The sequence below is a fragment of the Leptodactylus fuscus genome, chromosome 3 (genome assembly GCF_031893055.1).
Source record: "Leptodactylus fuscus isolate aLepFus1 chromosome 3, aLepFus1.hap2, whole genome shotgun sequence".
Lineage (NCBI taxonomy): Eukaryota > Metazoa > Chordata > Amphibia > Anura > Leptodactylidae > Leptodactylus > Leptodactylus fuscus.
The window spans coordinates 49,710,900-49,737,105 of record NC_134267.1 but is presented as its reverse complement, the minus strand read 5'-3'; the positions used below and the strand labels follow the sequence as shown (position 1 = coordinate 49,737,105).

The window sequence follows — 26,206 nt, the reverse complement described above, 5'->3', positions numbered from 1 at the left end:
AGGGTTGTCATTGTGAGGTAGCCCCTTTTAAAGTTTCAGCAAACTTCGGCCATGTCATGATGACACATCAGATGTTTTAAAGGGCTTGTTCCGAGGAGTTAAATTTACGTTTTTTTAAATGTTGGACCAGGGGGTCCTGACCAAGGCTCATATGACCCCTTCCCCTGGATTGCTCAGTCCCTTCCCTTTTCTTGTTTTCTCATGTAATTACCTGGGCTGTGGGGTCGTGGCTGCCTATAGCAAAGACAACCCCCATAGCAAGGTCATCTGTGGGAGTCGGACAGGGGCTGGTTTCCGATTATGTCGCACAGGGTTGAAACCTGGCCAGAACCCCTGGGCCCGCATGAAGAGATCTGTGAATGGAAGAAGGTAAATTTTAACTCCCAGGAAAACCCCTTTAGTCCATAGAGAGTTGGGGGTATAGGGTGCACTCATTGCTGGGGCAAAGGGGAAGAAGCCCTTTTCTGAATGTTATGATGGATTTGTCAGGCTTCTTTTGATGGGTACATTTTATAGACTTTTTGTACTTCAGTATATTGCTATGTCTCAGTGATTCTAGGGAAGTCTCTGCACCCAGACTATTTTGGTGAAAAAATACATTTTTTTCTTTAAAAAAAAAAAAAAAAGTATGATTCTTGCAGCATTTCAGAAGTGGTCTCCCCAGCAAGCCTTGTTTATAAGGGAGAATATTGCATACTGAAATATTTAGATTGGTAAAATGGACCAGTCCTAATAACACCTACAGACCAAGCAAACCGCTCACTTTCGGGTTGCGTTATTGTAAGCCACTCTTCTTTTTGGGTCAGGGCATAACCAAATTTGCTAGGACTGACTTGTCCTCAAAGAGGCACCATATAATGATGCATAGCATGCCTATGAGTTTATCTGGAGAACCCCAGTCAGGGGAAAGCAACTGACTGATAGAAACTCTGCGTGCCCTGTTCAGACTGAGCAAGTGTCGCCAGTTCCCCTAATTTCTGTAGTCTAACTATTCTTAGCAATCTCAGAGATGCTGTATCTAGAATTAGTAGATGCCTGGATGTCTTTGTTAAAAGAAATTTTATTGAAAGTTATGGGTACTGGATTTCTGGGGAAGGGATTTTGATCCAGGGACTTTCTGAATTACGAATTTGGAGTCTGGATGGAAATTTTTTTTTCTTGGCATTTGCCTCATGGGTTATTTTTGCCTTACTCTGGGTAAACAGGTAGGGTTGATGGACGTGTCTTTTTTCAGCCTTATAGACAAAGTATGTAAAATCTTACAACCATGGAACTTTAATAAGCATTTCGCTCTAAAATTAATATGGAAGACAACATGCTATTGGCTGATCTCCGAAAATAGCTGATCTTGCTGGGAGAAGCCTTGCAGTGGCCATCAAAAGGGTGATTTGCAAAAGATCCCCCACGATGACGCCCGCATGGGCAGGGCTTGTCTTGAGACAGTCTCTTAAACAAAGTGACTTTATATGTATATACCTGCCATTGATGTGGAACAGGCTAAGTGCTTTAGATTAAGGAGAAGATCCATGCATCTCTGTTGCTTCATTCCCTAATGCATTCCTTTCGCTGTGCCCACTCTCACACCCACTCAGAGCGCTGTCTGTTTTATGTCAGCATTTCCGCTCGGCACACTAATATGCAATTAGATACGACGCTACCTCGGGTCCCATAGAACTAAACAATGTGAGGCAAATGGGGAAAGGAGTCATAGCCTCAAATAACATACAGTACTTCACACTACTATTCACAATATTGTATGGCAGCTACCACTTTAATCTATAGCCTAGTCTTACAATAGGATAGTGCGAATGAAAATATCCTATCCTATCTATCTATCTATCTATCTATCTATCTATCTATCTATCTCTAGATAAATAGATATAGATTCAAACATAGTGGAATCGCTGGAGATCCCGCACTAACAAGTATATCAACCTAGCCCCACAGATCAATAGATTAGGCCTACTAGAAGTTTACGGGTAAGCGACAACATCCTCACCACTCCAGTTTTTCATATTGAAAAAAAAAAACAATCAATGTTGGCTCTGACTCACAAAGAGAAAACACTCATTTAGATGACCCTAACCTATCTGTCCACGGGGCTCGGTTCTGGTGACTAAATTTGCAACAGAAAAATTCTGCAATAGACGGACTTGCACAAAATGCAATGATTGAGCCCATCCTAAAATTAGTAACCACTTTTTAAGGCTATATGTGGGTTTGCGATGGGTCACACTGATGATATGTGTGCCGTCTGTGACTCCACAGACTATAGATTTCATTAATGAGCCTGGGCCTCACAATGGACCTGTCCTTTGTTTTGCTCCCTGACTCACTTTTTCCCCTCATAGACCCATGATAATTCACGTCATGTCTGTGGGGCCATAATTGGTCCATTACACGGCTAGCAAACTGACCTAGCACACAGTTGTGTGCATGGGGGGGGGGGGTTAAAGATAGGTTTAAGCCGGGTTCACATGGGGTTTTTTGGTCCAGATTTTGACGTGGAATCTGCGTCAAAATCTGGCTCAAAAAACCGCCTCCCATTCAATCTAATGGGTTCGTTTTTCCGAGAGTGGTTTGGTTTGTTACTGGGTTTTTAAATTTTTCTATGGTAGTGACCGAAATGTAAAAGTGGGATGCCCAAATGTCAATAACAAGTCCTTTTTCTTCAAATAATGGTGCGAAATTCCCCCTAAGACATACGGTACTTCTCCAGGAAAGACTTGTGATAATTCCTGATGCTGTCTCTTGGCTTGTGCTACGTAAGATGAAAAATCTTGCTTCTGAAATCTGCACCGGAAAGAAACAATTGTGTGGGAACATGGCCCTAATGCTCTTGTGTAGTAATTTCTTTACATTTACCAAATTCAAAGACAAACTTGACTAGCTTTGTTTATTGGGCACTCCGCGTACAGAAATACTATATGAGCAGAGCTGGTTATATCATGTGCTTTCGTAGTCTTTGTAGTGTGCACAGATTATATAATGGACCTGTTCTGCAGTTCAGTATGGTATATGTAAAATCTTGTATTTTAACCTGTATGTTGGGTACGACATCATTTGTAATATGAGATTTTATATTGTATTTAGTAAACATGAGAAGTGAATATTCGGTTAACATTGTCCACTCTTGGCTCTGTTCACATCAGCGGCAGACTAACAGCACGGTGGAAGCAGTCAGACCCCATCACCAATTGGTTTCTGTCTGGTGCTGGTGGTAAGCATTATACAATAGATATAGCAGGGCATTGTGGTTACCATATTCAACAGATACCATTACCCAGAGCTGAACCTTGCCAAAAATGTCAGTAAAACTAAATGAAATGAGTCATGTTTGAAGTTTTTGCAAGACTTACTGAGAATCTTGACTGATAAAATTTAAAGGGACATTCCTATCTCATAAAGTAGTGGCCTACTGGATCTATAGATTGGCAAGGCCCCCGGCAATCTATAGAATAAAGGGGCATACTGTGCTAAATCATTGCCTTCGTTCTGAGGATCAACGAGAATCTTAGCCAATGGGCCCCACGGCTTTATGGCATTATATATTTCTGAATACTTATATTTATGGAGATTTATATTAATATTATAAAGATTTTTGACATGGGAATACTCTTGCAGAGTTTCATAAGAACCCCTTTTTGAAAGAGAGGCATCTGAGTGAGGAATTTTTTATTTTTTTTATATTTTTGAATGTTTTGACGTATTTGTTTTTTGGATGAAGATTGTCTGGTTAGGTAAAAGAAAGGGGCTCAAGGACTAGACATAACTGCCTGTGCTAAATATTTTTATCTGTCATTCATATGGGATGTGACGGCTGAACAAAACTGGGCCTCAGTGTGAAATTGTATACCGTAGAGGGCTTATGTAACTCTGGCTCTGTAGAAAATGGATCTGTTAGGCTGGTCTTACACGGCGGTAATGTAAGTCCGCAATTGAGGGTTTTCAATTGCGGACCATTTGCGGACACATTATATTCAATGTGGCCTCTTACACCACCGGATATTTTTATCCGTGGTGTGGCCGGAGTTTATAGAACATGTTCGTAATGGCCGTGAATTGCGGCACTGCACAGACTTGCCCATAGAACTCTATGGGTGAGTGCGGCAGGAAACGAATGTCTGCGGAGTCTGTTGCTGATCAGCAACTTGACCATACAGGACCATACATTCAATACGGTTGTGTAAGACCAGCCTTATAGTTATCTGCTTCAGCCCTACCTAGAATGAGAAATCAGGATATACTACCATTTTAGTGGTGACATGGGTCGTGCGCCAAAGATCACAGTATAGCCTTCCTGACAGGTAGTAAAAGTGAATGTGGCTCACAAGTTATTGCTACATATCCGTTTTTCTTGAGCTCATTGTGTCACAGTTATGGCAACTTGTGTGCCGCACAATGTCGCCACGTTCACTTGTTACACTGTGATCTTTTGCTTTAGGGTTACGCAAAACATTGGGACGTGTTATCGATGGTAAACGGACTATAGCTTTTATTTCTTTAGTGCAGGTTAGCAAGTGAAAGCAGCAGTCTGAACGCTTACTACATTTAAGATCTGTAATGTTTCCTCCATTAGTCCCATTTTGTTTCCATAGTGATCCGGCGTGACGATAGTTATTATGGTTCCCAGCAGGATGAAAGAACAATCTTTCCTGTGCTAAGATGTATTTTTCTGTCGAGCACTTCAGTAGTGGAGTGCAGAAATGGACGCCGTTCTGATCCTTGTCCAGTATTATGGCAGCGCAGTCACTGGCTTGTTGCTGCAAGGTGTGGCTCGGTCCCCTAAGACTTGGGCTGCTCGCACTGGAAAGGGCTGGAGAGTTTCCAAAGGGCGAACCAGAAAATGACATAATAACAGCATGAGTAATTTCCTACAGATTCCTGCCTGGTGTTAATGTAAAAGACACACATGGCTCCATGTATCCAGCCTTCACCTCTAGTAGCCGTATGACTAATAGACCGTATATAAAGGGAGAGGATTCTGGTTTTGTGGATCTTGTTTCTCCTTTCCCCAGATGGGATCGGTCCTTCTGTTTTTGGCAACTTTTTTTGTGTATAGCCGTTGTGTGACCTGACCGCTCTTGATATGCTCTTTTTCATTGATGAAGAGGGAACACACATGGTGAAAATTCTTCTTCTCAATTGTCATACCTCCCATCATTTTTTCACTGTGATCTCACAAATACAGACATCTAAAATCCATGGGCATTTCTGGGGACGTAACAGGTTGTGTTAGGCCTGGTTCACATCTGCGTTCGGCATTCCGCTTGAAGATCCCTTGAACAGAGTACTGATCACATTGACAAGTGGTGAGCAATGAAAGCACATGGACCCCATAGACTATAATGGGGTCCATGTGTTTTACGCGCAAGTCATTCAGAGAAGAAAGTGAATTATTTTTCTTTCCACATGCTTCGTGTGGACACTGCGCGGAAAACACATGGACCCCATTATAGTCTATGGGGTCTGTATGATTTCATAACATCACCGCTTGCCAATGTGTTCGGTATTCCGTTTGGGGGTTCCCCAAGCGGACTATCCGGATAGAATACCGAATGCAGATGTGAACCAGGTCTTAGAATGGAGCTTGAGGCTGACTCCACACGTTGTGCAAAAGGTGTCTATTTTTTTGTTGCAGATTTAGGTGCGTTTTTCTGGAGCCAAAGTCAGGAATGGATTTAGCTGAAGGCAGAAAGATTTCATCATATTTCCCATTCTTTGGGTCAAAAAATACACAGCAAATCTGCAATGTGTGGCCCCAGTCTTAGGAAGTTTCCTGGGCTGCAAAAAAATAGCGATGAGCCAATGACCTATCCTGAGTAGAAATTGGAACTAACTTGTAGTGACTCAGTTCTGACACTACTCAGAGAACGGAGATGTCTGTTTCCTCCTCTAATCTGTGTAACACCTGCTGAGTACAGCTATTCTATAGAGGTGTGGTGATGTGTCAGACCCCCGCAGATATGACATTAGTGGCCTATGTTTTGGATACGTCTTAAATATTTTTAGCTTGGAAAAGCACTTCGAGGCTAAGGCCCCACGTTGCAGATTTTGCTTCGGATTTTTTGAGCCAAAGCCAGGAGTGGATTGAGCAGAAGAGAGAAGTGTGAGAGCTTCCTATATATTCCCATTCCTTTTTTAGCCATAATTGGCTTTGGCTCAACACCCCCCCCCCCCCCCCCCAGCAAAATCTGCAACAAAAAAGCTGTGTTTCTGCAATGTGGGGCCTCAGCCTGAATAAGGATTTATTCTCTATCTTATGTACATATCACTTTAATATTGTTCCTAAGGTGAGGTTTCTGGTACTGATCTTATGTGTGTCTGTAGCTTATCTGTGTACAGAATGGGTTCATAATCTTAGGCTATTGCGTAGTATGGCAGCACACAGACAACTATAGGTTGGGTTTGCTCGGGGATTTTTTGGACTGGATTTTGACGCGGAGGCCCCCTCAGAATCCAGTCAAAAAAACAATGCACCGGCATCCAGTCATGGCATTCCGCTCCGGGTTGCGCTCAAATGAATGGGCCTAGTCGGGAGGGAGGTGCTGCGCCGTGGAATCTGCGGCAAGAAAGGGCTGGTCGCTTTATTTTTTCCATGAGTGGCACAAAACCGCTAGCGGAAAAAAGTGAATGGCTCCCATTGAAGTCTATGGAAGGCGTTTTTTTTTTTTTTGGACAGGATTCTGAGGCAGATTCCGCGTCAAAATCCAGTCCAAAAATCCCAGTGTGAGCGCAGTCTTATAGCTTGGAATAATGGATTCATGAACACTACATGTGCCGCTGTTTGATGCCTCCATGAGGAACCTATTCTATAAGCCATTATATTTCTATAATGTGATTTGGTCCTGAAATCTTTATTTGGAGACCAGATTATGTATTTCTGGTGGATATTACCCGCCCAAATCCACGTGACATTCGCTAACCATTGTTTTCCAAGGGAAATCCCCGAAGCTGTTAATACAGAGACAAAATTTTCCACCAGGGCTCTGAACGTCACGGTTGAGAAATGAGTCACATGCCAATTATTAAAGTGGTTAGACGGCCCCTAATGTATCCATCTTGTGGGCCAGTCCCCATGGACATACTATTTATCAGATTTTTTTTTTTTTTTGTTTATGGCTGCTTTAGACTAATGTTCTTCTCCAGTGCGGCTCGTGTGCAAATCTGTTCTCATAACTGTATGGCACTTTGCTAAGCGGCACGGTTCACTGGTTTTCTTAGTGCAGGAATTACCAGGTGGAGGACACCCAGGGGTCAGGAATATAGTAGAGTAAATACCAAACTTTTCCTGGGATGTTTCTTCAGCTGCTGCTGGTTTGCTGTAAATAAAGAGTCAGCAGGGCTTCATGGGATGCAGCATCGCGGCTCCTCGCTCGGGTGGATGGAGGCTGTTAACCTTCAAGTGACCTTTCAAGACTGTTCTGCAAAGCAGCATTCCCATGCAGGGCAGGAATGTCCTCCGCACTAGGTGACATATCACAGCTGTTCACTATTCTGGAATGTTACATCTATTACATTTACTTTTACTTTTATTTATGCATTTACTTTTAGCATAGAACTTGCTCTTGCCCAAAGCATGTTACATGGAAGAAAATTGCAAATGATTACATTAAAACTCCCCGGGTTTTAGAGAGTTGCAGTAAGATCCTCAAAGTACAGTTTTTGACACACACTATAAAGCGTACGAATGTAACATCTGAGCATTGCACATTGGTTAAACCACGCTAAAAATGGTACGTGAGAAAATACTTTCTGCGGCCATTAAGATCTCCGGCATGCAAGGGTCTGCTATAAAGTGTTCCTTTTGCCCTTGAAAGTCACCATATGTTGCTTTAGCTGCCAAGTGTTGAAACCATCACATCGACCTCTTTCTTTGTACTAGAATAAGAAGTTCAAAGGGAGTCTGTCACAAGGATGAATCATATTTAAGCTTTATCTGTGGCGGTATCTCCGTTGAAGAACAGTCATCGTGTCTTCTGGAAATCAAAAAAGTCCTGCACGGATCACTTTTTCCGGTTTCAGTTTTATAATGACTGATAGCTGATGGGACCCCATTGTAGTCAATGAAGTCCATCAGACGCCATGTGTTACTGCTGTTTTAGCGATCCACTTCTTCGTTGTTCGGATCTGTCAGGGGATGCTTGTGTAAACCTCCAACATAGATCTGGCTCACCTGTGTCACCTTTTTTTCCTATAAAAATCTATTCCTCCATATCTGAAATAGTCATTACTTTGACAATATGCAAATGAGCAGCCTGGAGCACTGAGGGAGGTTCCCTTTTTCTCCATTTTTACACTGGCTTGAACTTGAATGGGGCCGAGCAAGATTTCAGCATAGCTCTTTGGCCCTGTCACTCAAAGAAGGAATGAAAGGGGGGGGGTCGTATTAAAGAAGTGTGGGGTGTAGCATTTTGGAGCAATAGAGCCGCCTATAGTATGCCAGATTGCAAATCTTCCATCTGCATGGATTTTCATGGGGGTGAAAAAGAGCCTGAATTATCTAGCTGTGTCATGCTGACCCCTATTCACATGCAATGGCCCTTTTTTTTTTTTTTTTTTTTTTTTTATAGTGATAAAACTGTTTTTTTTTTTTGTTTTGTTTTAACTGGACACAAAGTCAGACATGCAGGACTTTGTGTCCGGTTAAAAAAAATCGTTTCACTGCAGAAAGGTAGAAGACGCACGCGGGCAGTCATTTTGCAAACCCATTCAAGTGAATGGGTTTGAAAACTGACTGCCGGGTTTCCGTTCCCTGTCCAGTTTCTCGGAGCAGAAGACGGAAACCTGTCTGATTGGCTAAAGAGGAGACCAGGCGCTGGTGTGAACGCAACCTCACATGGCTTGATATCTGAGTTGTGTTAAAAAACTGATCAGTGAGTTGGGTCAAATAAAGAACAAATGAAAAAACAGTCGCCTTAAAGGATGTTAAGTCATTCAAAAATAGCACTGTCATGTAAGAAGTAAATCTAAGAATAAAATCCTCTAAAGGTCAAATTTTATTCCACCAAGATGTTCCCACTATGTTCTTGGTCATGTAAAGACCTTTTCAAAAAGTATCTCTTTGTCCCTAGCACAGTAAAAAAAAAAAAAAAAAAAAACCCCATTATTATGTCAGGGCGTATATTAGACTGGAAGTGTCCCATGGGCATATATGTTTTTTGGAAGTTCCTAGCCTTGTCATCTCCTATACCTTACTCAGATGGCCGTGTCCTGGTCAGTATTTTCCTTCAGTGTTTAAAGCCAAATTCTGGAAATAATTGCAGTTCTTCCATGATTGTCTTCAACTCCTGGTTTTACCTTACTAAGGGGTTGTTCACACTACTGTTTCTGTATAAGAACCATCATTATAATAACAGGCACTAACAGATGTTAATGTGTCCGTTTCCTTTTTTAACTTTCACATTAAATGGATCCGTAAAAAAACCCAAAACTGTTAGTGTCCTTTATGATATGGAGACCAACATAGGCGCTTGGAGTAGTGAAGTCTTCTGCGCTATTCATTTACGGAAAAAAAAAATGGAAACACCGAAATCACATGACTGAAGGCCTCAGATAAGTGAGTTTGTTTTTTTTGTTAATTTATTGTATGTGCCAAGAGCTTTAGCAGCACGTACCTTACTGGTGACAGCTATATGTTATATGTGGCCCAGAGTATGGTGGGAACACTTTATGGGTGGGGGTCTCTTTAATCTGTGATGTTTAAACAGCAGGGACAGCTGTTCTGGAAAACTTGACCCTTCCCTCTTTGTGAATTAGTACCAGGATATTATCTTGTACTTACATACATACATACATACATATATAGAACGGTAACTTATGTAGCACTCACCTGAAGGGCACGCTGTACTGTCTGCAAAGCCCACTATGGAAAATAAGGTACATGACACAGAGGTTGAATTCCTTTGTCCCTTGTCAGGAAAAGTCCACCTAAATTCCGCTTTACACCGGATTAAATGCATTGTAATCAGATGAGATAAACTTGTCATTTACTTCCCATTGACTGATAACTTGGCACCTAAAATTAGCTGGCATCTCGGAATTGAAGCCCATTTTTGGCAGTGTTTTGAAGTACAAGTACCCAGGCAAGTAGAAGCCCATTATTGGCCTCGAGCAGTGGAAAACAATGTTTAATGTGTTAATAATTCATTGTTGCTTGGCCCAACCATCCTTCTCCATACTATAAAATAATTTGCCGTTATTTTCTTCATATAATAACTTTATTGGTGACACATCTTGCACTTTTTTTTATTATTGTTATTAAAAATAACCTTAACCAATAAGGCCTTGTTCACATCTGCGTTGGTAATTCGTTCAGGGAGTCCGCATGGGAACCCCCCCCCCCTCCCAACGGTCTACCAAGCGGTTTGCAATGAAAGCACACAGATCCCATAGACTATAATGGGGTCCATGTGCTTTCTGCACGGTCTTCACACGAGTCACGTGGACAGGAAAGTAGATCATGAACTATTTTTCTGTCCACATGTTCCATGCAGAGACCGTGCAGAAGCGAACGGACTCCATTATAGTCTATGGGGTCTGTGTGCTTTCATTGCACACCACTTGCCAATGCACTCAGTAGTCCGTTCGAGGGGTCCCCATGCGGACTCCCTGAACGATTACCAACGCAGATGTGAACGAGGCCTAAGGCTAACGCTTTCAGTCTTCTTACCCGTATTTGTTTGACCCACCATATAGTGGCATGCCAGCGTACTTTGGTGTGTTTTGGGGTTTTTTTTTTGTTTTTTTTCCCCCCTCTCTATGGAATAGCACAGCACACTTCACTGGCATTCCCCCACCTATCATTAGTAATTTTCTTCTCCATTTCATCTCTCGCCTAAGAAAGGACTGCGTATGTCGTGTCTCCTGTGTACGTCAGCTGCGTGTTGTCATCGGTTTAAAGCCTAAGTGGTGACACGTGAGCAGCCAAGAGCTCGGGAGCAGCGCTCTGAACAATGGTTACTGTGTCTGGGGAAGAGATTGTGAATAAGACGCCATGTTATTACAGCTGCACGGTCACACAAAACACCTAATGATGTGATTAGTCCTTTACTCCTCATTCACACACGTAGGTGGGAACCATTTCGACTGCTTACTATACGGAGACGACTAGACATTATCCACACTTAAAGGGATTGTCCATGTTTATAACCCCTCCCAATATGAAGTGATACGTCGTCCAGTGCCAGTGTGAAGTTTCTTCCCTCCATACCCAATGTCAGAATATCCAATATCTGGATAACCCCTTTAAGACACTGAAGAGAATCGGAGAACCCCTCTCTCCTGACCCAAAACAATGAAGTGTCAAAGCCTCATCTAGGCACACACATTGCGCTTGTGTTGAACTGCTTTTATTCCAGATGTCTCACTCCATACTTCCCGTGGTCTACCAAGGTAAACTTACAGCACGATTCCTATAAGTTTATATGGGGTCTTTCCTGACATAGTACATATAGTTCCACATTGACTGCCATATCATATACAGTGTCATACAGAGGCATGTTCAGGCAGTATATGAAGTATCTATGCCTTTAGGATCAAGTCACAAGGAAGTATACAAGGAAGTATATCATCATAGCCATCGTAGCCATTACCAAGTACACCCTTCATGTGCCTGGGGTCTTAACATTACAGGCTTTATGGCTTTATTTATCACGTTCTCTAGTTATACCCATTTTACCAAGTTCCCTTCATTGGCATTAGATGTTTCATAAAGCTCTGCAGATGTCTTAGGCAGGCAGTCATATTTTGTTGGCTTTTTCATCCTTATTATTTTATATATGCATACATATTTACCAATTTACTTGTTAATTTTATGTTTTCCACCGTTTCCTTCCATATTTTCACTGTCAACAATTCAGTTCAGCCTTTTATTTATTCTCTTTAGATGAGCAAAAGTATTAGGGCATTACACATTACATCTACTGAAGGTTTTTTTTTTTATCCCATTCTAAATCCATAGACATTGATAATGGCCCCTTTCGTCTGTGGTCATTTTTACCCATTCATCCAGAAGTACATTTGTAAGGTCAGACACTGATGCTGAGTGAGGGGGCCTGGTTCACAATATCTGTTCTAGTTGATCCCGAAGGTATTGGGTGGGGCTGAGGTTAGTGCTCTGTGTGGACCAGTCAGGCTTATGGACCTTGCTTTGTGCATTTGTTCTGTCCCTTTACGTGGGTCACACTGGAATTCAGTGGGATCTTTAGAATGACCCATTCTTTAATAAATGTTTGCAAAGGTGCTCACGTGGCTAGGTACTGGATCTTATTCAGTCCCACTGGTTTGTAGAACACCTGAATTCAATGATCAAGTGGTGCGGCCTAATACGCTATACGTACATTACATTATATTTATATATACTATTTATACTATAGTCCATATAAATTTTTTGTTTGTTAGGTAATATATTTATATTATTCTATATTCATACTTTGTAGTGGGAAGCCTACCTTGTAATGTATTTATACACTAAGTAAGATCCTGCCAAAATGCATCTCTAGACCCCTATGTGACCGATGGAGGCCATAAGAGTGCCCTTATATGTAGGCGTTTTTGTTTTTTCCTTCCCTGCTATTACATTTGCAGTCTAGTTTATAAACTGGCATCCAGCAAAAAATATATACTGCATGGCTTATAGTTTTTGACATGGAAGCTAGAGTGACACTTGCCAGTGTATATACAGTGGCATCTATTGGCGGTATATGTCAGGAGATGATACAATGAAACGAATACAAGGGATTTTTTCTTTTTTTTACATTAAGTATTATGTTTCACACCCATATTGGTCTTTCGCCCTTAAAAGAGCAAAAAGTCATTTGCTGTCACGTGATATCCAGTAATACAAGGTCAGTGTTTCCAAAACAGAAAATCGATAGCTGGCATTTTTCATCCAAGCCTGTACATAAATGTGCTTTTGCTGCAGCTGCTGTGTGTACATCAATATTACTCAGAGATAATGATCCTTCTGCAGAGATGTAATTGTTAAATCCAGTAATGCATCTGGATGGCTTATGCACACGTTATAAATAAACCCGTATTAAATGCGTTTCATTGTGCCACTTTTTCATGTCGCTATAGCCTTTAATTTGTGTTTTATCTCGGCAGTGACTCATACATCCATATTTATTTCTTAGTGTGTTTGTGAACAAAGCTGGCAACACGGGTAGTCTTCTGGAACGCTCCGGAGACAAGGCGCCACAAATAGGGATTTTTCCAGATCATCTTTTCACTTGCTGGAAGCTTTACACAGCCTGCAGGTTCTGGTCGTCTTCCAAGCTGAAAGAGACACCATGGGACTGGTTGGGGAAACTGGTTTGTAGAACTGTAGACTGTCTAGCAGGAGGCTGCAGATTGGCAGGTGTAGGACGCGTAGGATTATCATCTGGCATTAACGTACCAAAATAAGACGGACATGTTTTTCACATGAGCGTTCATTAACCTATGAGTTAAAAATAAGGCGTTTTGTGCAGTTTGTTTTGTCCACTGATCCATTTACGCAGACAAGTGGGAGCTGCTGTGTTAATCCCGACTGGCTGAGATGAAACGTTAGCCAAGGGTTCCTATATAAACATCCCTGTAAAGGACACATCGTGACTATTAGTACAGCCATCACTGGTCACACACGTGATGCCGTCCTAGTATTACAGGATCTTATGAATGTAACCTTAGTTGTTACATTTGCCCTGTTTTGCCCATAAATCACACTTCTTAAGTTCAGATGATCTGCAATCGCGTTGTAGATTCTGCACCCCCAAAATTGCAGCAAGTAAAATCCCAACAATTATAAAAAAAAAAAAAAACAAAAAAACAAAACACCCACATGTAGTGGCACTTGCTCGTTTTCTTGTGGAAATTCTGTAAGTGTTCACTTTGGGTATCGCGCCGTCATTATATGGGGTAAATGTTTATCCCAATGAGTTTGGCTGGGAATTGTAGTGGATTTGCAGTGAGATCCACTGTGGAAAAATTGTGTAGAGCCTTTAATGCAGGTGTGAACTTGACCTTGCTGCCAAATTTATCATTTTGATCTCCAGCCAAGCCTTGCCCCTTCTCTGCCCTCATTTTAACAGAAATTCTGCTGTGAACTGAAGACTAAAGCAGGCCATAAACCTGCAATAGCTCTCAATTAACTGGTATTTGGCCAACAGCTATTCCCTGTAACTCCCCCATACCTGTGCAAACCTGGCTTGGCCAATTGTGCAAGTGTTCCAAAATGGGGTAAGGGGAATAAGCCACTACCTGGCACCTTTAGCAGCAGCTTATCTTGTTTGAGTCAAAAGAATCAGGCATTCGCTTTCTGCATGCCCCGATTTAGTGTGATATTGTTTTACAGCTTGTCTCTAATTGTAAAATAACATTTCATAAATGAATGGTTCTCATTCTCCTGTTCAATGCTCATGGTAATCTGTATTCTGTCTATGCCAAAGCAGGCAGTGTCTTAAGAAAACCAGATAATAATCTCCTGACATGTAGGTTTTTGCTGTCCGCTTGAAAAGTCGGACATCTTTACAAGCGGACAGTGAAGGAAGGGCACGGAGTGCAAAAGAACGCACCCGATCGCCATTTAAATGAATGACAAGTGTCCCGGACACAGCTAGTGTCCGCTCCTAATGTCCGTGCGAGATTTTGAACGGAAACTAGGAGCGGACACTACCTGTCGGACACTGACGGTAGTGTGAACGCCCCCAGTGTAGATTTAGTATAATATCATCATGGTGGTAAGCTGACTCCTGGCATCCTCACCAGTCACTGATTCAGGAGCTATGCCCACTTCATTGTTGAACAGGTTCTGCTCAATACACTTTGTAGTGGCCATATCTGGTATTGCAAGTCTTTGAATGGGACTGAGGTGCGTTGCCAGGAATATCTGCTAAATATACAGTGAAGAACATGAGGTGCTAGTTGGAGCACCATGGACCCTTCAACTGATCCTTGGGATGCCAGGAGATTGGATACCCCCGATCTCATATTGAGGTTTGAGTCACCAGGATTGCGGTAACCCATGGTGGGAAGAACAATTAAATTGTAGTCACGTTTCTGGGACTGTCTAGAGTTTGTCTTGTTCTGCTGTGTTTCTGTATTAGGTGGCCTCAGCTGAACAGTAGTTTAAAGCACAGGCCATAGGCCCCTTTTTCCTAGTGGTCCCGTCCATCGATCCCCAGCATCTTCTCTTATGTTTCAGTGATAGAAAGGTGAAGGTAGATTTTAAATAACGTCTTCTAATCTCCTTGCACTGGTTTGTGCTCCCCTCCCCCTGTTTTTATTCTCGGTGAGACAGCTTGGTGTATTATGGAGGTCCTCTGGGTATTGTGTACTCGGGCTATGAGGTCATTATAGTAATTGTACTGGTGTTTAGTTGTCATGTCAGAGCCTGTGCCTTCTATTGTAGGAGCTTAGTTTGTATGTGATCACTTCCCGCCAGGTTTGTGTCCCTGATCTAATGTTGTTACGTCATGGCGCTGGTAACACGACCCCATAAAACACAAAGGGCTTTCTTTCTATAACTAATGGAAGTCCCTGTTACTCAATATACTTGCATTCTGTATATTGTATTACAAATTTTCTGTAGAGTATTTCATCCCATTAGTCCGTATAGTATTTGCAGGCGATATGGAAGATTTCCAGTAGGTGGCAGCAGATATCTGTGAAGAGTCCCGGACTGTCTGCGGTTACGATGAGTGTGCTATAGTAATCTTACACAGTAACTTTCTAGGGAAATTTATTTTGAGGATGAAAAGAAAGAAAAAGTCTTCAGAATTGTGGTGGGTCTGTTAATCTGCAGCCAAAATAGGAACCAGTGAAAACAGCTTTTTGTGGTTTCCAGTAGTGGTGTTCGGTTATCTTCCCTGGTTTATGGTTTGATTTCCTGTAGTGGTGAACTAGAGAATGTTTTAGGTCATTTTTGCAAATTATAAAGTTTTTATAGCTTATGTTCTTATTTTTTTTGCACCGCACTTCTGTGCGGTAACTTGACCTCGACTAATCCTGTTTTTTTTTTGTTTTTTTTGTCTTGCGTTTTTTTTTGTTTTTTTTTTTCCCTCTTGAAATGTTAACCTATATTGTGATGGATATCCAATATCCACAAATGTATTCCATTCATTTCAGGGCTTTTATATGGCCTTAGCCACACCTCAGCAAGGCTTGTCGCTGCTATGATTTTATACTAGATATCTCAGGTAGGTTTAAAGGGGTGGTTTTCCGATTTTTAAGGAAGCCTACCCCCTCCTACAAGTATATTCATCTTTCACCACCATGTTCGAGCACATTAGTGAGAAACCTCATGAGATTGGCAGCGGAGGTGTTTTTAAAGGGATTCTACGACTAAACCAATATTTTTTTCTAATTCCCATGTCAGAATAGCTTTAAGAAAGGCTATTTGTCTCCTACCTTGCTCAGTCGCCTCCGGGCGCTGTTCTATAGAAATACTGTTTTTTACCGGTATGCAAATGAGTTCTCTCGTTGTCTTCCATCAGGGTTAACTCCGACGAGACACAAGTAGAGCCGACTACGCATGCCGGCCGGCATGGGAGGCCGTTCTTGCTCTTGTAGTTCAAAACAGGAGTGGCCTCCCAAAAATGGCCGCCGGCCGGCATGCGCATTCTGCTCTGCTGGTGTCTCACTGGCAGAGCCAACTGCGCAGGCGTCGCAGTTTGACCCAGACAGAAGAGGCGGTTGCAGCTGAAAATGGAGGCGTCGCTGGAGACAGTTCTCTGGCAGCAATGGGGATGCCCCCATTGCCATTTGAGCGCTTGGGCCCGCCCCCATTGATGCTGAAGAACTCATTTGCATACCGGTAAAAAACGGTATTTCTACGGATCGGCGGGTTGGAGGCGACTGAGCAAGGTATGTGACGAATAGCCTTTCTTAAGGCTATTCCGGCGTGGTAAATAGAAAAAATGTTAGTTTATTGGTAGAATCCCTTTAAACTTTAAATAGGTTGAAGGTTGACCAATCATTTTCAGTCCATACTGACCGATACAATAGTTCAGACCTGCCATACATGTTCTATGACATTGGGCGAGCGACAAACAATCTGGGAATGTTCTCTCAAAGAAAGATTGTAAATGTCATGAATATGAAACAACAAATTCATTAAAAGTTACAGGTCTTATAATACATTTGTCATGTCTTTGCTTGTCTGTGCTTTGCTGGAGTCTACAGGTGACTGTACACATTGGATTTTGGGTAGCGGTCATCCGGCCATCTGATTGTATAAACTATCCCATCAAAATGAGCAACTAACCTGGAGCAGTCAATTGTTTAAAAGGATATAAAAGTGCACATGTTGGACAAACTCTGATATTTTCAGATAACAAAAAATTCCAGCATGTCACATCTGTTTTTAAAGTCTGCCATTGGCCAGCTAAAAGGCCATTCATGGCATCTACATCTTAAGCCGGATTCACACGGGGTTTTTTTGGACCGGATTTTGACGCGGAGGCTGTCTCGGAATCCAGTCCAAAAAACGGCTAGCCGCAACTGGATGCCTGTATAATGCATAAAGTACACCGGCATCCAGTCGCGGCATTCTGCTCTGGATTAGGCCCAAATGAATGGGCCTAGTCGGAAGGGAGGTGTCGCGTCGTGGAATCCGCCTCAAGAAAGGGCATGTCGCTTCTTTTTCCGCTCGCGGAAAATGGAACCTATTGAATTCAATGGGATGTGTTTTTTTGAGCTGGATTTTGACATGGATTCCTCGTTAAAATCCTGACCAAAAATCCCTGTGTGAACCCGGCTTCTGCTTGCATTGGGCATTGATGACCTTTCCGTTTCTGAACACGCTTAGTATTTCACCTTCTTCCTCGCTCCCGGACATGTTTTTGGATGCAGCAGATTATTATAGTCAATTAGCTGATCGATATTTCTTAGACATTGATAATTTGTGCTTCTAAGTGTCCCTGTGCATTATAGGATGTGGCTTACCATAGAGGATGAACATGATAAATGACGTCCATAACATTGAGCGTCATATTACACAGAAGTGTCTTCGTGTTATTGATGTAATTCATCTCCTGTGTGGCGTGATGTAAAGGCAATAAGGCTGACTTCTCAGCAGTACTCTAACCTGTGTCAGTCCTATGTGGATCTTGTTTCTCAACAGCCTCACCCTCTAAGGTTCTATTCACACATTGCTGTCAAATTTCAGTGAAATTGCTGCAAATGCCAAATTCTCTACTACTCCCATAAGAACTACAGCACACTTCTCCCATGACACACAATGGCTGGTTAATTGTGAGCGAGGAACATGCGCAAACACTGCGTGAGCATAACTATTATTGATACTGTAGTATCCTTCACTTCTGGAATTTTTTTTTTCTAGCTGTCTAATTGAGCCCACTTTCCAGAAGTATAGGCTGGTATAGCTTACTGTATCTTGTAATATGCTATAAATGCTATAAAGCATTTGTATTTTTGCTATTTTTCCAGCCGACGAGCGATTTAGAGCGAGCTCACGCCCTATTCTCATGGGGTTGGTCCCATGTGCTCGTCGGTTTCTGTAGCATGGATCAATAGCTACTTCTTTCATCCTGGGTGGAGTAGATGATAATGGATCCTGTCCAGCATTTTGCATGGTCTGCTGAGAACTACTTTAGTGGAAATATAGCTGAAATATATATATATATTTTTCCCAAACGTTGCATGTACTTTAAATGTTTCCATCATTGTTATTCACTACAGCACAAAATGAAAGATCATTTCCTTTATACCATTAATGTGTAGGATCAGCCGGTCGTCTTATTGTGGATAAGCTGTTTTGTACGGCAGGGAGCAGCACATTGGGTTACATGACAGATGTATACTGTATGATGTGCCAATGAATATGTTTTCATCAGTAACACAGCTCTGCTTTAAACCTTGAGTTTGCATGAAAAGTTGGAAACTCTGTGGATTCTGTTCTTTGACTCTATAAGCCTTCATTCAGGATGTCCCATCAGTTTTTCTGCGGACGATATTCACTTTATGGCCGCAGCACATTTTACATTTGTCTCTGAGGCTGTGGGCATGTACAGTGTAAACATGCAAATCCACGATAGAGGCTGCAAGGCTCCGCCTCTGATTTCTGCTGCAGACTTTATTGTAAACCCTACGGCTTGTTTTTCAGCATCAGATATTATCCTTATGAAGATGTTTAGCAGGGCTTTATATAGAGACCCCTGATCTAAGAAGCCATGTTCTGCTAAAAGAATATTGTGAAGGGTCTGAATGCAGAGAGGTTTTGAGATAACTAATTCTCTGGGAGGGGGGGTTCATGTGAATCACTATGGCAGTAAAGTAACAGGGAAGTCAACTCTTCACATTGGAAATAATGGAAATCCTGTGCTCTGCATTGTCTCTGCTAACAATCAATGTATACATATAGAAGAGGATTGCGACATGTAGAGCGACAAGTCTGCGACAAGTCCGTAAACATGCACTTCACTTTCCAAAGGTATTCTCGAGTTGTGTGACATTCATGAAAAGCCATTTCCTCAGCCTCACAAAAAAGATGTGACATTGTGTGAGTTGTAAATCTGTGACTCCAGCGAGCCCTGCGGCTGTAAATAATGCTGGTTACAATTGCTGCTTTCTTGTGAGGGGCTTGGCACAGAGACTAATGTGTTTTCCCAGAAGCCTTTAGGGTTGCGTTGGCACCAGCATAATAACAGGAGAGGCCTCTTATTTTTTTGTAGGCTCTTATACACTTCATTTTATAGCTTAGTTCTTTTTCGGTGCATAAAATGGATGGTAATGTTGTTGTTAACATCCGATCGCAACGCAGCCCTAGCTGTATCTACGATGCTAAGTGTTCCCGCACAGCGTTAAGATTTCAAGTTCACTAGGCTAAATCACAGTGAATGTGGTTGCATTGAGATCTGGCAGGTTTGGGGTTTTTGTGTGTTGCGGTGACTTGTTGGTTGCAACGTGACTCCATTCACAATTTAGTTGTGATTTAGCACGCCAATATTTAGCTTTCATGTTTCCCTTGTCTATAGGGCTGTGGAGTCGGAAATTAAATGAATTATTCTTAATTTATACAATTTATACAATTATTGGTTTTGTATAATTAGATGCAGTGTGTTACTTTCTCCTAGCGATTCAGTTACTAGATGTTTTGTGATTCAGAGGAGTTTTATGGTTTCTGACCGGCCATGACTGTCAGCCATTTGGGAGAAGTTGCAGGAGTCGGAGTCGGGCTGTGGAAAAAGAGAAGCCGGTGGTTTGGCGTACGGACTCCACAGCACTGCTAACATATACCTCTCTTCTAGGAATATGTAAAGAAGTCCTCTTTGGTGGAAGAGGGGAATTTGCTCTAGTGCCACCTTTTTGAAAGCTAGTTCCCTACAGATCAGTTCCTGGTTTTCCTGACAAGAATTGGCATAATCTGGGGTTAAAGCCAAGCTAGAGTAACTGTTTTGGCCTCCTAGATGAGACATTGTACCCCTTATGACCTACCCCTCTTCTGATACATACCTTATGTTCTCTGTGGGTTTGATGTGACTAGGAAATGTTTGTCATCCATAAGACAATGTTGCCCAATCCAGCTAGCATTAGGCTGGTCTTACACGGCCATAATGTAAGTCCGCAAATGGTCTGCAGTTGAGGGTTTTCAATTGTAGACCATTTGCGGACACATTATATTCAATGCGGCCTCTTACACCAACGGATATTTTATCCGTGGTGTGGCCGGGCCGCAACCGTGGTCCGCAATTTATAGAGCATGTCCGTAATGGCCATGAATTGCTACACTGCACAGACCCACCCATAGAACTGTATGGGCGAGTGCGGCAGGACACGGACGTCTGCGGAGTCTATGTTGCTTACTTGATAACTCATTGACTATAATGAGGTCGGCCATGTTTGTTCAATGTCGTACCAGACAAGACTGTGCTGCTGTGTGGTATTTTGGTCTGATTCTACATTTGACAACTTTCATCACAATATACACAACGATCATTACCAATCAGCCAGTATGTTTGGGATAAGACGGACTCTCACTGTCTCCCTTAGGATTCCTGTCAGAATTTGCTCTGCTTTTTGCTTACACATCCTGCTCTAAATCTACCTATCTATCTATCTATTCACAAGCTCAGCTTCTCTCCCTCTATCGTATCCTCTCGGATATGGCAGCAGAAATCACCTTACAGACTTGCTTTAAGATTCACACTTGTGTTGGAGTCTCCGCAGAAGACTGCCAGAGAATCCACGTAAAATCGTTGGAGAGAAAAGTCCTGCAAGGAGAACTTCTCTCCACTAGTTTCAGTATAAAACCAGTGGACCAGAAGGACGGAAGCCTGAATGCTCGTGTGAACCTAGCCTTACCTGGTGGAGACATCTACAGTTGGTGTCCACAACGTCCCCTTTTTATATGACTGTAGGGGTTCGTGTTTGGTTATGTGCAGATCATATGGAAAATGGTGTCCTTGTTGGTAACTACAGATGGTACTTGTTTAAGTTGTGGGTATAATTCAGTAACTACTAGGAAACGCAATGTAACGGCTTTGAAGTTCTTGGATGAACATAGATTGATATTGTTCTTCCTGTTTGCTCTACGCATTGTAAGCATGGTTAGATAATTGGGTATTTTTCATTATTATTGGGCGTCAGCTCCTGTTTGCGTGCAGTGGAACTGAGATGTTTCAGATGTCAGATATTATTCACCAGTGTCCTGTCCAGTAACTTCATGTCACTTTTGCTTGCCTTTCAGATCTGAGTGAACTGTAGCTGATGATAGGTTAGGGAGGTCCAGAATGACGGCTGTCGCGACAGACTATGACAACATTGAGATACAACAGCAGTACAGCGATGTCAACAATCGCTGGGACGACGAATGGGACAATGAGAACAGCTCCGCCAGACTCTTTGAGCGATCCCGCATCAAGGCACTAGCAGGTGGGTTCACGACTTTTATTTGCTGGCTTTTTGCTTGTCTGTCTTGGGGTGAGCTCTGTATCTTTAAAGTGTGGTTTTCTGTATTGATTTTTTCCTCCAATTCATCTTTTAGGGCTTTTTCACAAAATTGGCTGCCCAGTTGTGCGCCATTTCTATTGTTCTTGTGGCTCCCCATATACTACTCTATGGCGCCACTGAGAGAAAGATGGAGAGCCAGGAGGACAATATAAGAGACCCACAGCCGGACACCGCATCAGTGCTGTGTAGGAAGAGAAGGTATATATACAGTTCAGTTGCGAGATTAGGGGGCCAGTGATGCCCCTTGGTGTAGGGGCCTAGTCGACAATGCAACTGTCACGACCCCTATAGCTAAGCTACTGGTGTTTGATCCATGTGTCTGTTGGGTCCCAGACCTTCTAGTTTAAGGGCTAGTTCACACGGAGCTAGTGACCGCGTATTTTGGTCCTGATTTTGACACAGGAAGTGCGTCAGAATCAGGGCCAAAATGTGCCTGCCGCAACTGTCGTGGCTTCCCGCTACCGAGTAGGCCCAAATGACTGGGCCTAGTCCGGAGGGATTTTCTTGATGCGGACGCACCACGGCAATTTGCGCCGTGGCATCCGCCTCAAGAAAGGGCAACTCGCTTCTTTTTTCCACGAGCGGGAACAAACCTCTCATGGAAAAAAGATCGCTAGCGGTCTACATAGACCTCTATTGTGAGGGGTTGGATTTTAAGGTGGATTTCGCACCAAAATCCACCCCTTCTTGCCCTGTGTGAACTAGCCCTTAGTGCCTTAGTTTTATTCACTCTTGAGTGATTTCTTGGCAGACTTTATTGCATTTCTGATGGCTACTCAGAAAACCGTGCCCCACCTACAGGCGATAGACTTCGGCTTTCTCACATTTTGCTGTATTTCGGCTGGTTTTGCAATTCTCTCCTTTGTGCCCAGGCATTTTTCTGTTTTCTGATGATGTTGTTTTTCTCTGCTCTAAAATAAGAATAATTTACAATTCACTGGGTCTAACCACAAGTTCACATGACTGAAACCCATGTCACACGCAGTTGTTTGTCAAGGTCAGGACAGCCAGCTGTAGTTAACCCTGTAAGAAGTCTGACTGGATGGGCCATAACTACAGCATATCTGACGGGCGGCCATACTCTGCACAGTTCCCCACCCCTCTACTGTTACAGGCCTGAACTTTGGAATTGAAGGTTTCAAGGCTGGATGGCGAAGTATTCTAATCTTATCCAGATATAGCTAAATATATACTGTTTCATGTATGTACTAGTTTAGTATTACAGCACATAGGGCACAGCTTTTTCTGCTTTAATATAACTGGGTTATAGGTAACCTGTCACCAGTTTTGAACCCCTAAACTAGAGCATGTTTTTATGCTTCTATGGTATAAGGCCCCAAACCTGGTGACCCAATCTGATCTGGGGCATGGGGCTCCTCTTTAGCAGCTTCCAGCCTATACATAATGACAGATTTGGTGCTTTTTTGGGAAGAAAGTAGCCATTTTTGTAAACTACTAAACTGCTGACCTTCTAAACTGTCCTGAGTGATGTGCAGGACCGCAACTTATATGATGTCCATTTATTCTAATATGGCACGTGGGCGGGAGTGAGTTCTCAAGACTAATAATGATCCTTTTCATGTTAACCCTGTTATTCTTTACTACTTGTAGAGTTATGTTAGGGCCCGTTCACACGGACACAGGGGGGGCGGATTATGGCACGTAATCCACGTCATAATCCGCCTCCTCACAATGGTGGTCTATGGAGACCGCCAGGCTGCTTTTTTCCGTGAGCGACATCGGGCTGCCCCTTCTTCAGGCAGATTCCGCGGCTTGGTGAGCCACGACGTCCGCCTGGCGGCAGCAACCTCCGGAGTCGGCCCATTCATTCGGGGGTGGGGTGGAGCTGCGACCGTGGCAGGCGGGTTTTGACCCAAGAGTGACACGGTTCCCCGCGGTTCACTCTCTGTCCCCCCCCTCGTGTACTTAGCCTTAGATTCTACTTTAAGGCCAGGGCTCCATGGGCCGGAAATGCCGTGATTTGCCCGCGGCGGAAACACCGTGGATAAATCGCTAATCCCATGCCCACTGTGCGGAAAAAATCGCAGTGCGCAATTTCCAAAACCGTTGCGTTTGAAAATTGCAGCATGTCAATTATATCTACAGAAACGCCGGTGGTTTTCCCATAGATATAATTGTAACAGAAAGTCCGTGGTGGAAATCTCCTTGAACTTTCTGTTGAAAGCGCTGCGGGAAGAACCGCGATGCGTTCACGTCACAGTTGTTCCCACAGCGCTTTAGTGCTGCATTTCCGGCCCGTGGGGCCTTAGCCTTAAGGGGTTTTCCTCAAAACATTTTTTGATACTGATAACCTATCTGGGTCTAACACCCAGACCCCACGCAGATCAGCTGTTACAGCAGGCTACGGGTGTTGGAAGCTACTAGTGGATTGGGAGCCGGTGCAGCACCACTCCTATACAAGTAATGGGAGCAGCGCCGTGGATGAGGCTGCCACGTTGTTTTTATTACTTGTATAGAAGCAGTTGTGCATGCACTCCCAGTCCACAAGAAGCTTCTGAGACCTGGAGGCTTCTTGAACAGTAGCGCGGTTGTCTGCCCCCCCCAATAAGTCATCGGTATGAAAAAAATTGACTTAGTCCCAGAAAACCCTTTTAACATCTAGATATAGATATTTTATAAGCTGTAATATGACTGTAGCCTGGTCAGTCCAAAGTAATAACTGTTCGCAAATCAGCATTGCTTACTAGGGCACCTATATAACACCACAATGCATAGAATTAACCCTTTCCACACAAGTTATTGGCATCAGCTGCCCCAGCTTGGTAACACTGACAGCTTGCTGTAAAATTCAATACCTATAATGCATATTTGATATGTGGGGATTTTCCATCTGTCTCCTACTTGTAGAATACATTGTGGAAATAATTTCGAGACAAGGTTATAAAGTAGTAGACGTCCCTGTCTGTTATAACAGTGATAACGGGGAGGCTCAGGGCAAATGGGGAAGGCGCATTCTGTATATTCTTCATATTGGAGGAAGTATGAGGTTATGTCATGCCTCACGCCCTAATGGCACAATCTGTAAATGATTCTCCAGATCCCATACTAACTTGCTGCATTTCTGACCTTGAAGCAGAATGTCTCAGTGCTGTGGGATATATTGCACTTATGAACATGGCACGTACATTATACCGCCACCCCCACCTTCACTAGTGCCCAGCGCACATTGCGCTGAATAGATTATTAGATGCTTGCAAACCTTGCTATTGCATATTTCTCTGTCAATTGATATAGTTATGTGGCCTTTTAGTAAACTATAGGTTAGAAAAACTATAATAATAAAAAAGAATTCTGTGTCCACTCTGAAATATTGCCATGTTTTACGGGCAGCCTTGTGTTGGATTCATAAAGACCAGTGTCCTGTGCCAGGCATCTCAGCAGATGTCTATACCATAGATGACATGGATTTCTGCCATTCTATTTGCCACAAAAGTTGCGTGAATGTGACGCAGCCCGATTACCTCCCTCCACCCCAACGCACATTGAGAAAAGTAGAGAGAGCAACGTAAAAACACCACTTGCAGTTGTTATAGGTGGCTTTGCACCTAGTTGTCCGTTTCAATGGACCATGTCAATATTTCAAGCAGTGTGATCCTGATGACAGGCTCCTGTTAATGTTGTCTCCCCCTCTTTCTCTCCACTCTGATATTAAGGCTGCGGCCCCACGTTGCAGAAATGCAGCTTTTTTTGTTGCAGATTTTGCTGTGGGGTTTTTTTTGAGCCAAAGCCAAGAATGGCTACAATAGGAATGGGAATATATAAGAAGTACTTACAGTTCTACCTTCTGCTCAATCCACTCCTGGGTTTGGCTCATAAAACCACAACAAAATCTGGAACAAACAAAGCTGCGTTTCCGCAATGTGGGGCCTTAGCCTAAAGGATGAAACAATTGTCCGGGATTAGGAAAAACTGTCTGTTTTCTTCTAAAAACATTGCCACACCTGTCCACAGGTCGTGTGTGGTATTGCAGCTCTACCTCATTGCCTGCGTTGTAGATGAGCCACAATATCGGACAAAACCACTGGCTGTGTTTGTTGCCCTTTCTAGAAGAAGGTAGCCATGTTTTTCTAATCTTGGACATCTCTGCTAAGCTTGAGCTTCTCTTTCCCTGACTGTATTACCCAGAGTATCATTAACCTCCAACCCCTCAGCTGTTTTCTAGACATTGATGGAGGGGTCATGAGAGAGGGAGCCATTTATGTTTTCCAAGTTTCTGAAAGACTGCTTCAGGAGT

At 42.9% G+C, this 26,206-nt stretch overlaps 1 protein-coding gene across 1 annotated transcript in view; it reads left to right on the top strand.

Moving 5' to 3' along the window:
- SPTBN1 (spectrin beta, non-erythrocytic 1) overlaps positions 1-26,206 on the top strand; it is a 117,476-nt gene that overhangs the window by 5,198 nt on the left and 86,072 nt on the right. Inside the window, exon 2 of the mRNA XM_075267563.1 lies at positions 21,689-21,873. Coding sequence (XP_075123664.1) covers positions 21,732-21,873 — 142 coding nt within the window. The 5' untranslated portion in view covers positions 21,689-21,731. The remainder of the gene's footprint in view (positions 1-21,688; positions 21,874-26,206) is intronic.